At 44.1% G+C, this 11,290-nt stretch overlaps 1 protein-coding gene and 2 long non-coding RNA genes across 8 annotated transcripts in view; 1 reads left to right on the top strand and 2 right to left on the bottom strand.

Moving 5' to 3' along the window:
* Window positions 1-64: 64 nt before the first annotated feature.
* On the bottom strand, window positions 65-3,578 carry LOC135294525 (uncharacterized). Its single transcript, XR_010356603.1, has 3 exons — window positions 3,444-3,578; window positions 997-1,164; window positions 65-483 (listed from the first exon to the last, which is right to left on the bottom strand). It is a non-coding gene; the product is annotated as an uncharacterized LOC135294525 (long non-coding RNA).
* Window positions 941-11,290, top strand: part of LOC135294523 (uncharacterized) — a 24,786-nt gene continuing 14,436 nt past the window's right edge. Inside the window, exons 1-3 of one of the 6 annotated variants that reach the window (XR_010356597.1) lie at window positions 941-1,057; window positions 1,140-1,198; window positions 3,423-3,695. This is a non-coding gene — a long non-coding RNA (uncharacterized LOC135294523). The other 5 variants (XR_010356599.1, XR_010356600.1, XR_010356598.1 and 2 more) reach the window with 5 other exon arrangements.
* On the bottom strand, window positions 6,204-10,603 carry LOC135294522 (C-type lectin domain family 4 member E-like). Its single transcript, XM_064409891.1, has 6 exons — window positions 10,470-10,603; window positions 9,469-9,564; window positions 8,525-8,617; window positions 7,405-7,556; window positions 7,054-7,184; window positions 6,204-6,784 (listed from the first exon to the last, which is right to left on the bottom strand). Exons 1-6 carry the CDS (start codon window positions 10,507-10,509, stop codon window positions 6,625-6,627), a joined length of 672 nt encoding a protein of 223 aa, XP_064265961.1. The 5' UTR covers window positions 10,510-10,603; the 3' UTR covers window positions 6,204-6,624.

Genomic DNA, 11,290 nt, shown 5'->3' with positions numbered 1-11,290 from the left:
ACCACTCCATGATTGCATGAAAAGTGGGTGTTGTGTTTCCATACTGCATTTGCTTCTCCAAACATGTCTTTCTGTCAGAAGGATTTTATTCATCAACCATCACATCTGGCCTCATATGGCTTGAATCCAACAGTAAAGTTGTAATCTGTCAGTGGTTCTGCAACAATTTTGTTGAGATTACCGATCAGTTTCTTCTGGATTGATTTACATGGTTCTCTCTCATAAGATAACCTATATAACCTATAAGATAACCCAGAATCTCATAAGATAAAAAGATTTGCACAGACACTGCAGATCCTGTGCACAGATCCAGGCAGCACTGCGTGGCCTGTGGTGGAACCCAACATACAAAACTCTTCCTGCTTCTCTCAGACTTGCTAAAACAAGTGGACTGTAGCACCACTTCAAGGATGTGAATGGCTCTGTATCCCTCCTGCACTACTTTGAAGCTATGAGGAACCAGTTTAGCCTGTTGAATTGTCCCTGAAGGAAAAAGAACCAAAGATAATCTAAATTATATGAAAAGCTACTGGAACATGACTTTTAAAGCTGGTTATGGTTGTCAGCAATACTGAGGAGCTCATGGAAGATGTTAAGGAGTGCAGTAACTTTGTCTTTTCTAAAAAAAGAGGCTTTTTACAAACAGCATGAAAAACAGCAAAATTGGAATCAAAGTGATCATAAATACAGTGAAGAAGGTGGCCATCAGCAGCAAATTCTACCCAAAGCTCAAGTGAGCTGTGGAATAATATTCCATATTTACATAATATTCAATAGTAAAGAGCTACTTTACTAAAACAAACTGACAAGAGTCTGCCTTCCCCAAAAAACCAACAAAATAAAATGAATTCCAGTTCCTGATTTGCTTTGTAGTACAACAGACACTGTGAGGGCACAGTGGAGGTGGCTGCTCCCGAGGGTCGGTGGCCAGGAGCCAGCTGCAGTAGGACAGCTGGGGACCAGCCACTACACCTGAGTGGGGCAAGCAGGGCACACCTGGCACAGCATCCAGGGTCTAGATGGTTGGACAAGTCTCCAGGGATGAGGAAGGTCTGAGGTAAAGCACGGAAATCAGTCGTCAGGTCAGTGTTGGGTCCTGTGGTGGTGACCAAGGTCACACATATTCCACTGGTTGCCAGGCAGGCCCATTGTGATGAGGCACATCTGAAATCAAGTGAGGAAGACCATGGATCTGCAGGTAAATTAAGCTTGCAACACATTTACAGATTTATTATTTTAATACAGGGATGCTTCTTTCCTCACTTCCTGCAACCATTTGATCCCTACCCCACATCATCTTGTCTGTTAACTCTTAGTCTCCAGCTCTGTGTACTGGGGCCAGCTCACAGGATTCCACAAATCAATATGAGTCAGACCTGATCTGTCTCCAAGTAGCACACTTAGGCAGGAAAACCAGAGCTTCAGGGAAAAGTGTTTGAAGCAGTTCTCAGAAAATGTGCTTGTTTTGAGTCATTTGTGATCTCAGCACAGTGCAAGGCTCATTGCTCTATGGAATGCATTGGTTTGAGATGTGATAGTGAACCACAGCCTTTGGGCACTACCAAGAGTGACTTCTGATCACTGAAAATTGTTATTTTTCTTTTTCTTTCTCTTTTTTCCCTAATACTGCATTCAAGCCAGTCTTTCAGTGTTGTGGTGCAATATTCTACTCAGTAGCAACCAGGGTTAATTGACACATCAACTGTGCAGTCTCTAGGCAGGGACCCTGTATTTTGTGTTGTGAGAAGAGTCTTACATATTTTAAGTATGAAGAGATAGTTAAAATATGCATACTTATAAGCATGGAGAGGTGGGTTGATATTTTTTATCAGTTTTGTTTAGAACACTTGTAACAGTTGGGAAAAAAAGAAAAAGTAGGGATCAAGCCTGTGAGCACAGTCCTGCCCTTCAAGATGAAGAGCATTTATATAAGTACTTGATTTTTGGTTTTGTGTGAATAGTAGACAGATTAGTTTGTTGAATCATCTGATGGTGTTAAAGGGCTGCTTTGGTTCTTCAGGAGGCATTCAAAATTTTGAGGGTACCTACACTTAGAAAAATGCCCTGTGAAAAGATGAATAACTGAATTTAATACAAGATTTTGTTAAGAATTCAGGAAGAATAATTCTAAACTTCCATGCACGTATTTTGTACTGTGTCACTTGTGATTCATAGTTGCAAGAGGCCTTTGCATAGGAAGCCTTCACCAAGATATTTTCTGAACACCAAAATATGACTGAGCTCCCAGATGATGATGACTCAAAAATGAATCTGCAGGCAGAAACCTTTTCATATCTGGTCAGGAGGAATTTGACTAGTTTCTTTAAGGCCTGGGGATATCCAGTCTGGGCAAACCCTTCCCAGCAGCTGGCTGTTTCTTTCCCCATCTGGTCAGATGATCCCATGAAGCAATATATCTCCTAAGCAGGTTTTGACTCATGAAAATGTGATTGTCTGTCCTAAAGCCAGTGCTCTGCAGTAGTTTTAAATGGTGTATGAATGGTGTGCTGTTCTAATGAATCTGAGAAGCGTCTCTGCATTGTACATGTGATACAAGAGTTTGTTCTTGGCTTCCTCACAAATCTGCCTTTTTCTGTGTGGGTCCCACTACTTCTTTTCCCAACAGGAGCAATTTTAACCACAGAAGGGGAAACATTGGCTCTCCTATTACCAATGAAACCAATCAACCCCTTTCCATTTTTTGCTTTCTCTGTTTTGTTATCTCCAAAATGTTCTCTGTTCCAGACTCACTCTGATTTCAGGTATGCAAAATTTGTTAATTATAATCATTATGAGAAGAGTTGGAAAGGGGGGAAAATGTCACTTTAAAAACAGAGACATGTTAGGAGATAATAAAGCTGGAAATAAATGGAAGAACTCAGGTGAAATTATGGCTATAGCCATGAGAAATGAGGATGATAATTTAAAGGAAGACCTTATGGACTGCACAGGAGAAGCCTTCATATGTGTTTAATTGTTCTGAAAGAGGTTGCCTTCATCCTCTGCTTTCAAAATTGGCAACTTTGTAGTGAGAAACAGCGGCTTCAGCTCATGTCAGAAGCAAAAGAGTGTTCAGGCAGTGAACTTACCTCCTTGATCCTTAGCTAGAGTAAATTTGCAGACATCTAAAATTGTGCATGTAATATTGTGGCAACTCAGTCTGCATGAGGATCTAAGACAGCAGGTGCCTCACCTAGCAGGATTGAATGTCATGGGAGGAACAGAGCACTGGAGTGAGTTTACAGTGGTCTGTTTTGATTTCCAATCTAAACAACCAGATCCATATCCAGTTCTTAAATGCTAGGCTGAATTTCCCCTATGTTAAAACATGGACCAGAGCACAAGCCAATTTTTATGGTGCATTTTGAGATCCTAAACAAAGCAATTCCTTGTCTTATGGCTGTGTTGTTTTTTTTTTCTAGTGAGTGTTACAGAATTCTTACCTTGATGTAGAGTCATTGATGTACCACAAGGGACTGCAGTGACAGAGTCAGGCACTCTGCATCTCCTCCTGATCTCATGAAGGTAGATCACAGTGACACTGAGAGAGTGCAGGTGACTTGCTGTGAACAGGAGATGGTGCTGAAGTGCTCATGATCAGCTGAGGCATTTCCAGGAAACCAGCAGATTGTCCAAAAGCCTGTCAAGATAAATGATTTATAATTAAGCAGCAGGATGTGAAAAAGATTGCTCAGGTATTTAAACTGATTCCATATAAAATTTAAAAAATGGTTTTATTCCCTTGTAACCAGGTAGAGACATAAAGGTTAAAATCATAGTATTTGTCTTAGACAACTTGAGATAAACAATGGATAACCAGAATGAACTGGACAAGTGAGCAACTGGGGGTTGTGGATCTCTTGGAAAACAAGAACATTGCAAGGAAAACAGTGCCTGGGTTAGTACTAATACCTTATACAAGACTGCTAAGGAAATAATTTCAGAAACACTAAATTTTAAAAGACAGAACAGATGTGTGTCCAGTGACAGAACTTCTTTAAATGCTATTTCTCTCTTTTATTTCTCCCAAACAACATTGTATGCTCTTCATCTGTGGTCGAGCAAGAAAAGGTAAAAGGAAACAAAATTTAAAAGGAAAAAAAAGGAATAAAGGGGGAAACAGTATGAGAGACAGAAGGAGTGCAAAGAAAATAAAGAAGTGGAGAAATAAATGTTGTAAGGGAACATGAGAGAATCTGCGGTGGGATAAAACAGAAAAAGAAAAGTAGAGGTGTAATTCTCTGCATTGTCTAAAAAAAGAACAGACACCCTTGGAGGAAAATTTAAATCCTTATAAAAGATAATGTCTGCCAAGAAAAACACGTACATTCGCTTTATTTCATCACTTGGCTTGGCAAGGATCATGATTTATTACAGAAAGTCAGGCATATCCTATAAAGGAAGACTCAGCTGTCAGAGCTAAGCATAAAGAGAGGAGCATGCTCAGTGTACAGATGTAATTAATAAGTCTGACCATAAGAATCAACACTGGATGTCCTTCCAACATTGCTCTAATTATGTTTTTCCAGCTGAAGGCAGCAACTCAAAGACTGGGTACCATGAGCTTTCTGGAGGAAAACCAGAAGCTAGCTCAGGTTTGAACCACAAGAGAATTTTGCTGCAGCAGAGTACCTGCACTCAATGGTGTGTGTATTCTCAGAAGTGAATGTCTCTGTGGCTCCTTTCCTCAGACCTGAGTTCCTTTCCAAAGCAAAAGTTAATGTGCCAAGGAGTGGTAAGCATCCAGGTCTTGTTCTGAGAGGCAGCTGGGATGTGGCCAAGATGTCCACCTGAGTGCAAGGACTGCTATTCTGATAAACTGATAGGCTTTTTGTCTGATAGACAAAAACGTTTTGTCCTTCCCACCCAAGCCCTGGGTTCAGTGTGCAGGAATGTCCTTCTGAAGCTTTCTGAAAGTGCTGTACCTAACTGTCTATTGGCACCTCTGGCTGTGGCATCTGCTGCCTCCTGAATCAAGACAGACTTGAGGGCTAAAGACTGATTCTTATCTGTTGGAGATAGGAACCTCCATCAGCCAAATCCATATTGAAGAGGGGATCAGGAACATCCCTTCAGCAATGCTGTAGGCAAACCCAGCATCATCTCCCAAGATCCCTCTTTTGTCATGACCTCTCAAGAAAAACTTCTTTTTCCAAATTTGGGGCAGGGAGACTGTTTCTAGCAAGTTACGTGCGTTTTCTTGCAGACCAGTCTCCTGGTGTGGGTTTTGCTCTGCCCCATCAACCTTCCAGGAACCAGAACTGCAGCACCCCTAAAACCACTTGTAAAATATTGGTCACTCTCTGCATATCTTACCTGCCTCTTTTTCTTCCTCAAAACCCCGTTGCTGTAGGTTGCAGAACTGAGCTGGGGGAAATCGAGAAGTCCATTGCAATGTTTGGGTTTGTGGTCATGTTGGACAAAAAATAGTTTTCTCTATTGTGAAAGTATCCAGTAACTTTAGAAACTAGGAGGCAAACACTTTGCAACAGCCAAACTTTTGGTCCAGTGGCTAAACCAGAAACCTGGAGAATGCACTTTTTCAGGCAGAAATGACAAAAATTTGTATTTGTTTTCACATTTCTAATGGGGAAAAAAATCACCCAGAACTGATTTTTCAGGTTGTATTTTTAGTCCCAAACTGGAAACTCCCAGCTCCTCAAAGAATATGGATATCATTGATGAAAGGAAGGAACATACAGACTGGAGTTTGGGAAATTTTAGAGAAGTAGAAAAGAACATTGCTCAATATTTCTGTGTGTCAGATTTGTAGTGATGCCTCTGATAGGGGTCTTCCACCCTTCTCTCTGATTAAAAATTTCTTCTTAGCAGGCTCTGGCTTTTTTCCTTCTTATTACATTTAATTGCTTTGTCTCCTCTTCATTGCCATGCCTCATTCTGCCACATCTCGGCAGAATCTCCAACATCCATTGTTTTTTTCTGCTACATCCTGGGCAAACTGCCTGGCACTGAATAGTACACAGCCTGCTCTGTTTCTGGCTTCACAAATGATTCTCCAAAGTGTTCAGGACCTTCCTCACATGCTCTACAGATGAACATTACATTCTTCCTGCTCCCAGCTGGTCCAGCACACTCAGCAATGTTCTCATCTATGGGTGCTAAACACACTGAAAAGTTAAAACCTCTGTGTTGAGAGGCTGGACTGTGGGAATCTGGGACACATCACTCAGAAGACATCCTCATGCAAAGAGCAGAATTAACATTTATTAATTTTTTTTAAAAAACTAATCCACACAGAATGTGCTGAAGGAGAAGGAAACACTACAGCCGTTAATAATTTTTCCCTTCAGAGGAGGGACAAGGATACTCCACTGAATGCTCTTTCAAATTCTGCTCCAGTGATTTGAAGAACAGGTATCCTTTCGTGAAACAATAATGACCTTTTCCACATCATTGAGATATATTGTCTGTGCCAGGACTCGAGGAAAGTGATGGAGAACCCTTAGGACCCTTGTTTCTGAAGGAGGAGAGTAGAAAGGTTCACAGTAGGTCCTTGACATCAGCGTGAGCTATTTCATCCAGGACTGATCTCCAGCTTGTAAAGGGATGAAGGGCATAGGCTGGGAACTGAGGTACTTTGATGACTGGATTTTATGTCCTTTCTCAGAGAAGTTTGACTGCCTGTTCACAAATTCGATAGCAATTTGTGAAGCAAAGGACATTATTCCAGTTACTGTAAGTGTTGGGGTCTGTGTTTCCCTTGACGTGAATTGCAGCACATTTTTCTGCAAAGAGTAAATTGGGCTCTCCAGGCTTCCAGAACCTGTAAAAGAAAGTTCCTTTATTGGAAATGCACTAGCATGACAGTGGATGTGAAGTCACCTCAAACAGTTGTAGAAGAGAAAAGGAAAGTCACTGTGATAGAAATCAGGAGCCATAGTTTTGAATAGAAAATTGTGTAAGTTTTCTGACTTGCAGAGCAGCTGAAGACAGAATTCCCACTCTGACAAATACCTGCCTTACACAATGTATTGGTCACTTGGACTGAGGGCATGAATTTTAGGGCTCTCCTCACTCCACCAGGATACTCACGTGACTGTATTCTCATATGGAGTCTGATCCACCCATTGCCACTTCCCATTTTTGTAAGCAGATAAGCCTATGTAGAATTTTGTTTCATAGATGTTGGTAGCTTTTTCTTTTGCCAAGTTGAAGAGGAACTCCTAGAAAAAAAGCACAATGTCCATGAGAGGCAGAACTGAGCACAGAGAGGCATCAGGAGTCCACATGGGATGGGGCTGGTGGCAGAGGGGGCTGGTGCTGCAGAGGTGCAGACAGGACCTTCCCCCTCCCCTGCAGGACAAGGAGGGGCTCTGAGTCCCCTCCAGGGCCCAGCACTGTGCCTCTGCCTGCTGGGTCCCTCTCTCAGCCCTGTGCACTCACCTGCTCTGCCTTGCTGCTGATCACCACCAGCTGGGAGCCCATCCCACTGCAGTTCTGCTCACTCTCAGGCCATGACATCGTGTCAGGGGACAGGAAATAGCAGCTTCTTTGAAACCTTCTCCAGCCCTTTGGGCAGCACGTCCAGCCATCCACTGTGGGAGAAAAAAATCCTGCTTTTGAACAAGATGTGCTGTCCTTTACGGCTGGGAGTTCAATATAGGGTCCCAGGGCTTAGGAGTGGGGTTTGAACCCAAAGCCTGGGCAGAGATAAATGCTCTCTTCTGCTCGCCTGAAGGGGCCTCTTCCCTTTCTGTCTCTGTCCTGCCATGTCCATGCAATCTCTCTTTGGTGAGAGACATGGTTTCTGCCTTAGCCTTCTTGAGGAAGCAAGATGAAAAGTAGTTGGCTTGTGCTTTTCTAGAAACACTTCCATCAGAGAAGAGTTGTCCCAGCCCTCAGCTCATGCAGATTCAGCCTTGCTGCCACCACAGGCAGTTCCTTCCACAGCCAGCTTATCCAAGAGATCTGCCTTATGCCCAGAGATTCAAATGGTGGGCTAAAAGCTAGATATGTTTTCACAAAGGTCGAGGCTGCATGAGAAGGGATCTCTGACCTGAGTTTGAGAACTTGCACTACCAGCATTCCAGCACTCCATATTACCATCACTTCATGTGTGACTGCAGCTCAGCTCTCCAGCTATTCTGAACTCATCATCTTCCCTCCTCTTTCCCTCACACTGACCATCATGCTTGTGTGAACAGGCAGTGAGCCAGCACAGGAAGTGGAGCTGGATTGAACCAGCCAGCATAAAAGCACTTTCATCTAGATCAGTAGACCAGTCTTGCATTAGAGGGGTTGTGTGAGGGGAAGAGTAGGAAGGTTGGTCAAGTGAAGGTATGGAATGACCCACCCTCTTTCATTGACCTGGAGTATGTTTACACAGCATTCTTAGTAAAGATGTACAATAGAGTGTCTTCTTACCTCAATTCCCCAGATTCCTTCCTTCAAACAATCCACTTGTGATTGACAGTAATATTCCCCACCTCAAAGGCTGAGGGGAAACCAAACAAAATTTTGGTGAAGTCCTTTTGTTACTTATGAGGCTCTCAGCATCACTCACCTTTCTCTGCAGAACTGCTGGGGACACAATACCACTCTGTAGAGTTCTGGAGGATAATCTTGTAATGGCCAGAGCTTCCATCAAGTAAAGCCACTGAGAAGAGAGGAAAGCAAAGCAAAGTGCTATTGTCGTCTGTTACCATTAGGTCAGACGTGACATACACAAATATGATCAGGGTCCAAGAAGAAAAAAGATTTTATTCTGCATGTTCTCCAGCTTATATACCCTTAACAAAGTGTGATCTTAAGTCATTAACTACATCACAATAACTTACTATATTCATTGGTGCAAAGCAATTAATGTCAATGTAATTGGCAAAAGTTTTACAGAAATTTAATAAGGCACGTATGCACGTCTACTTACGCATGTAGCCTAGCTTACAAAAATGTTAATGGATTTTTTTTTATCTGTTTCCATGCTGATTGCCTTGTCTTCTTCCTTGCAAGGGATACACTCAAAAATCATCAATTGTTATTTCTTCTATTAACTCAGCTTTGCTTGCAAACCATCTATCAAGCCCCTCCATAGTCATCCTTCTCATCTTGTGCATGAGCAACCTGTGCTATCCTCCAGCTTCTGCTTTGGAGCCCCAACAGAGACTCTGTTATAGTAACAAGCTATGAAATCTGGATTGAGCAACGAGGTGAGAACAGCAGGCCACTTCTCCCACTACCAGTCATTCCTTCCCTCAGAAGAGCTCCTCTCATCTCAGTTGTCTGAGAGACTCACTTGCCCAGCTGACAAACCTGGATTAGAAACCCTCTGAGGAAGGGGCTAGGAAAGGGAAAAAGAAGACATGGATAAGCTAATAAGAGTGGAGGGGCCTGTTTTGGTGAAGGGCATTTGCCTGCCTGGAAGAGGTACTAGAATATGGGTTTTCACCTGAGAAAAAGCAGTCACCGGAGCCCTTAATCTTGAGGGAATTAAGGCACCCTGGAACTCACCAAGGCAGATGGCCACGAAGACAGCTTTGATTGGAAGGGCAAAAATAAGGAAGACCCAGATGTTCAGCCAGGTGCAGTTTCTCCTTTCTGCTGGGGCTGAAAAACACAAAGCAAGAGAGATCATGTCCCAGCCCAGAGTTAGGAGCAGAATAACCCTCGGTGCTCTGAACCCAAACAACCTACTTACAAGGACTGGGGAGCCCCAGAGGTGGTGGAAGCAGGTCCTGCTTCCTGTCACTACCAGGGGCTCAGAGCTAGAGAGTACAATAACACAGGGGCTGCCCTGAGGCTGTTGTTTTATTTCCCTGTTTATCACAGGACCTGCCTGTATTCTGCCCAAACCTTACTCCACCTCTGTCCTGTCAGACCTCCTTTCTCCTCAACACATCTTCCTGCTTGCCTTCCATTATCCTGTCTGTCACTGAACACACTTTCTGGATCTCCCTGCTCTTTCTCTCTCTTCAGAACTTCTTTCTCTCACTACCTGCATTTTGCCTCTGTACCGTGAGACCCTTTCTGCAGTGGCCCAGTCCCGCAAAGGAGTGACTGCCCAGCTCAGGGTGTGCACAGCCAGACACACAGAAGGGATTGTTTCCACAGGGGGAAAGGCACTTGGGAGCTGTTGGGAGAGCCCTGACTGGGTTGTCCATGGAGAGAGCAGAGATGGGAGCAGGGACTTGTGCTCAGCATGATGCAGAGAGCTTTAGCAGGGCCATGACACAAGGAGAGCGCCCTTCAGCCCCATTGTTTACAGACACAGCACTGAAGGGAACAGCAGGGCACGCTCTGCCTGGACTTCCATTCCCCCTGGCTCTAGGAAAAGGTCATTCTGCCAGCCTGGCACTGCCCACTTCCCTCATCTGCTGCTTTGCTCTTGTCCCCAGCCCCATCTCCTGGCAGGAGATGCGGCCACCGCACCATGCTCAGGATTCATCCCAGCCCTGTCTTTCCCCCAACCCCTTTGACAGGAGGACAGAGAAGAAGGAAGGATTGGGGGTTACCTGCACTTCCAGCAGTGACTCTCCCTTGGCCATTCATCATCTCTGCAAGAGGATCACTCTTCTCTAACGGTCCCTGTTACCAGTGTGGCCAGAAACAGCCTTCCTGCTGAACAGGCCACCTCCCACCCTGGTGTACCCCACAGCACATGGAGATTGGGGAATTTTCATCATTTCCCCGCCAGGACATTTCACAAGATGCTTATTGCAACACAGCAAGTCACAAAGACAAAGGAAAACAGATGAAGAGGAGCATCACTGCAGCTCACACAATCTCCCTTTGCATAGCCTCAGGCACTTTCACAGGTCATACATGTCCTTCCCTCTCTGCTGCCTGCTCTCTCCTGCTGAGGGTCCATGTGTGTGAAAATACATACACAGGCAGGTATATTTGGCATTTGCTTGCAAAGAGTTAAACTCACAGAGCATAGCCTGCAAAAGGGAGCCAGAAATGAGAGGAAAGCATATCTGTGACTGAGTCTGGGCAGTGCCCATGTGCATCCTGAGCACAACAGAGAACTTGCCAACACTGTTTTGATCTAGTTGCATTGGAAGGGAGGCTGGGGCTTTGAGCAAAGGGGTTCAATATGAGCTGGCCTGGTGGGGCAGAAGGATCACTTGGCAGTGATCATGAAGTCTCGCTTCTCATTTGTGATGGCAAATGCTGCAGACATACATGGAACAGGCTGAGATGTTCCATCAGCTGGTTTCTCCGTGTGGAGAGGAATGCATGGGTGCAGAGACGCAGGAATAAGAGAGCTCACAGCAACAGCCCAGGCACTTTAGCTGAAGCATCAGAAGATCAGGGCACAGAGCTGCTTACA

Source organism: Passer domesticus, chromosome 2 (genome assembly GCF_036417665.1).
Source record: "Passer domesticus isolate bPasDom1 chromosome 2, bPasDom1.hap1, whole genome shotgun sequence".
NCBI classification, from domain to species: Eukaryota; Metazoa; Chordata; class Aves; order Passeriformes; family Passeridae; genus Passer; species Passer domesticus.
Note: the sequence above shows the minus strand (reverse complement) of the source record. Positions and strands in the feature narration are given on the sequence as shown.

Coding starts and splice junctions, on each gene's coding strand:
- LOC135294522 (XM_064409891.1), bottom strand. CDS start 10,509: ATGATGAATGGCCAAGGGAGAGTCACTGCTGGAAGTGCAG. Junction 8,618..9,468: donor CTTCGTGGCCATCTGCCTTG/GTGAGTTCCAGG, acceptor CTCTCTTCTCAG/TGGCTTTACTTGATGGAAGC. Junction 7,557..8,524: donor CAGCAGTTCTGCAGAGAAAG/GTGAGTGATGCT, acceptor TTTCTCCCACAG/TGGATGGCTGGACGTGCTGC.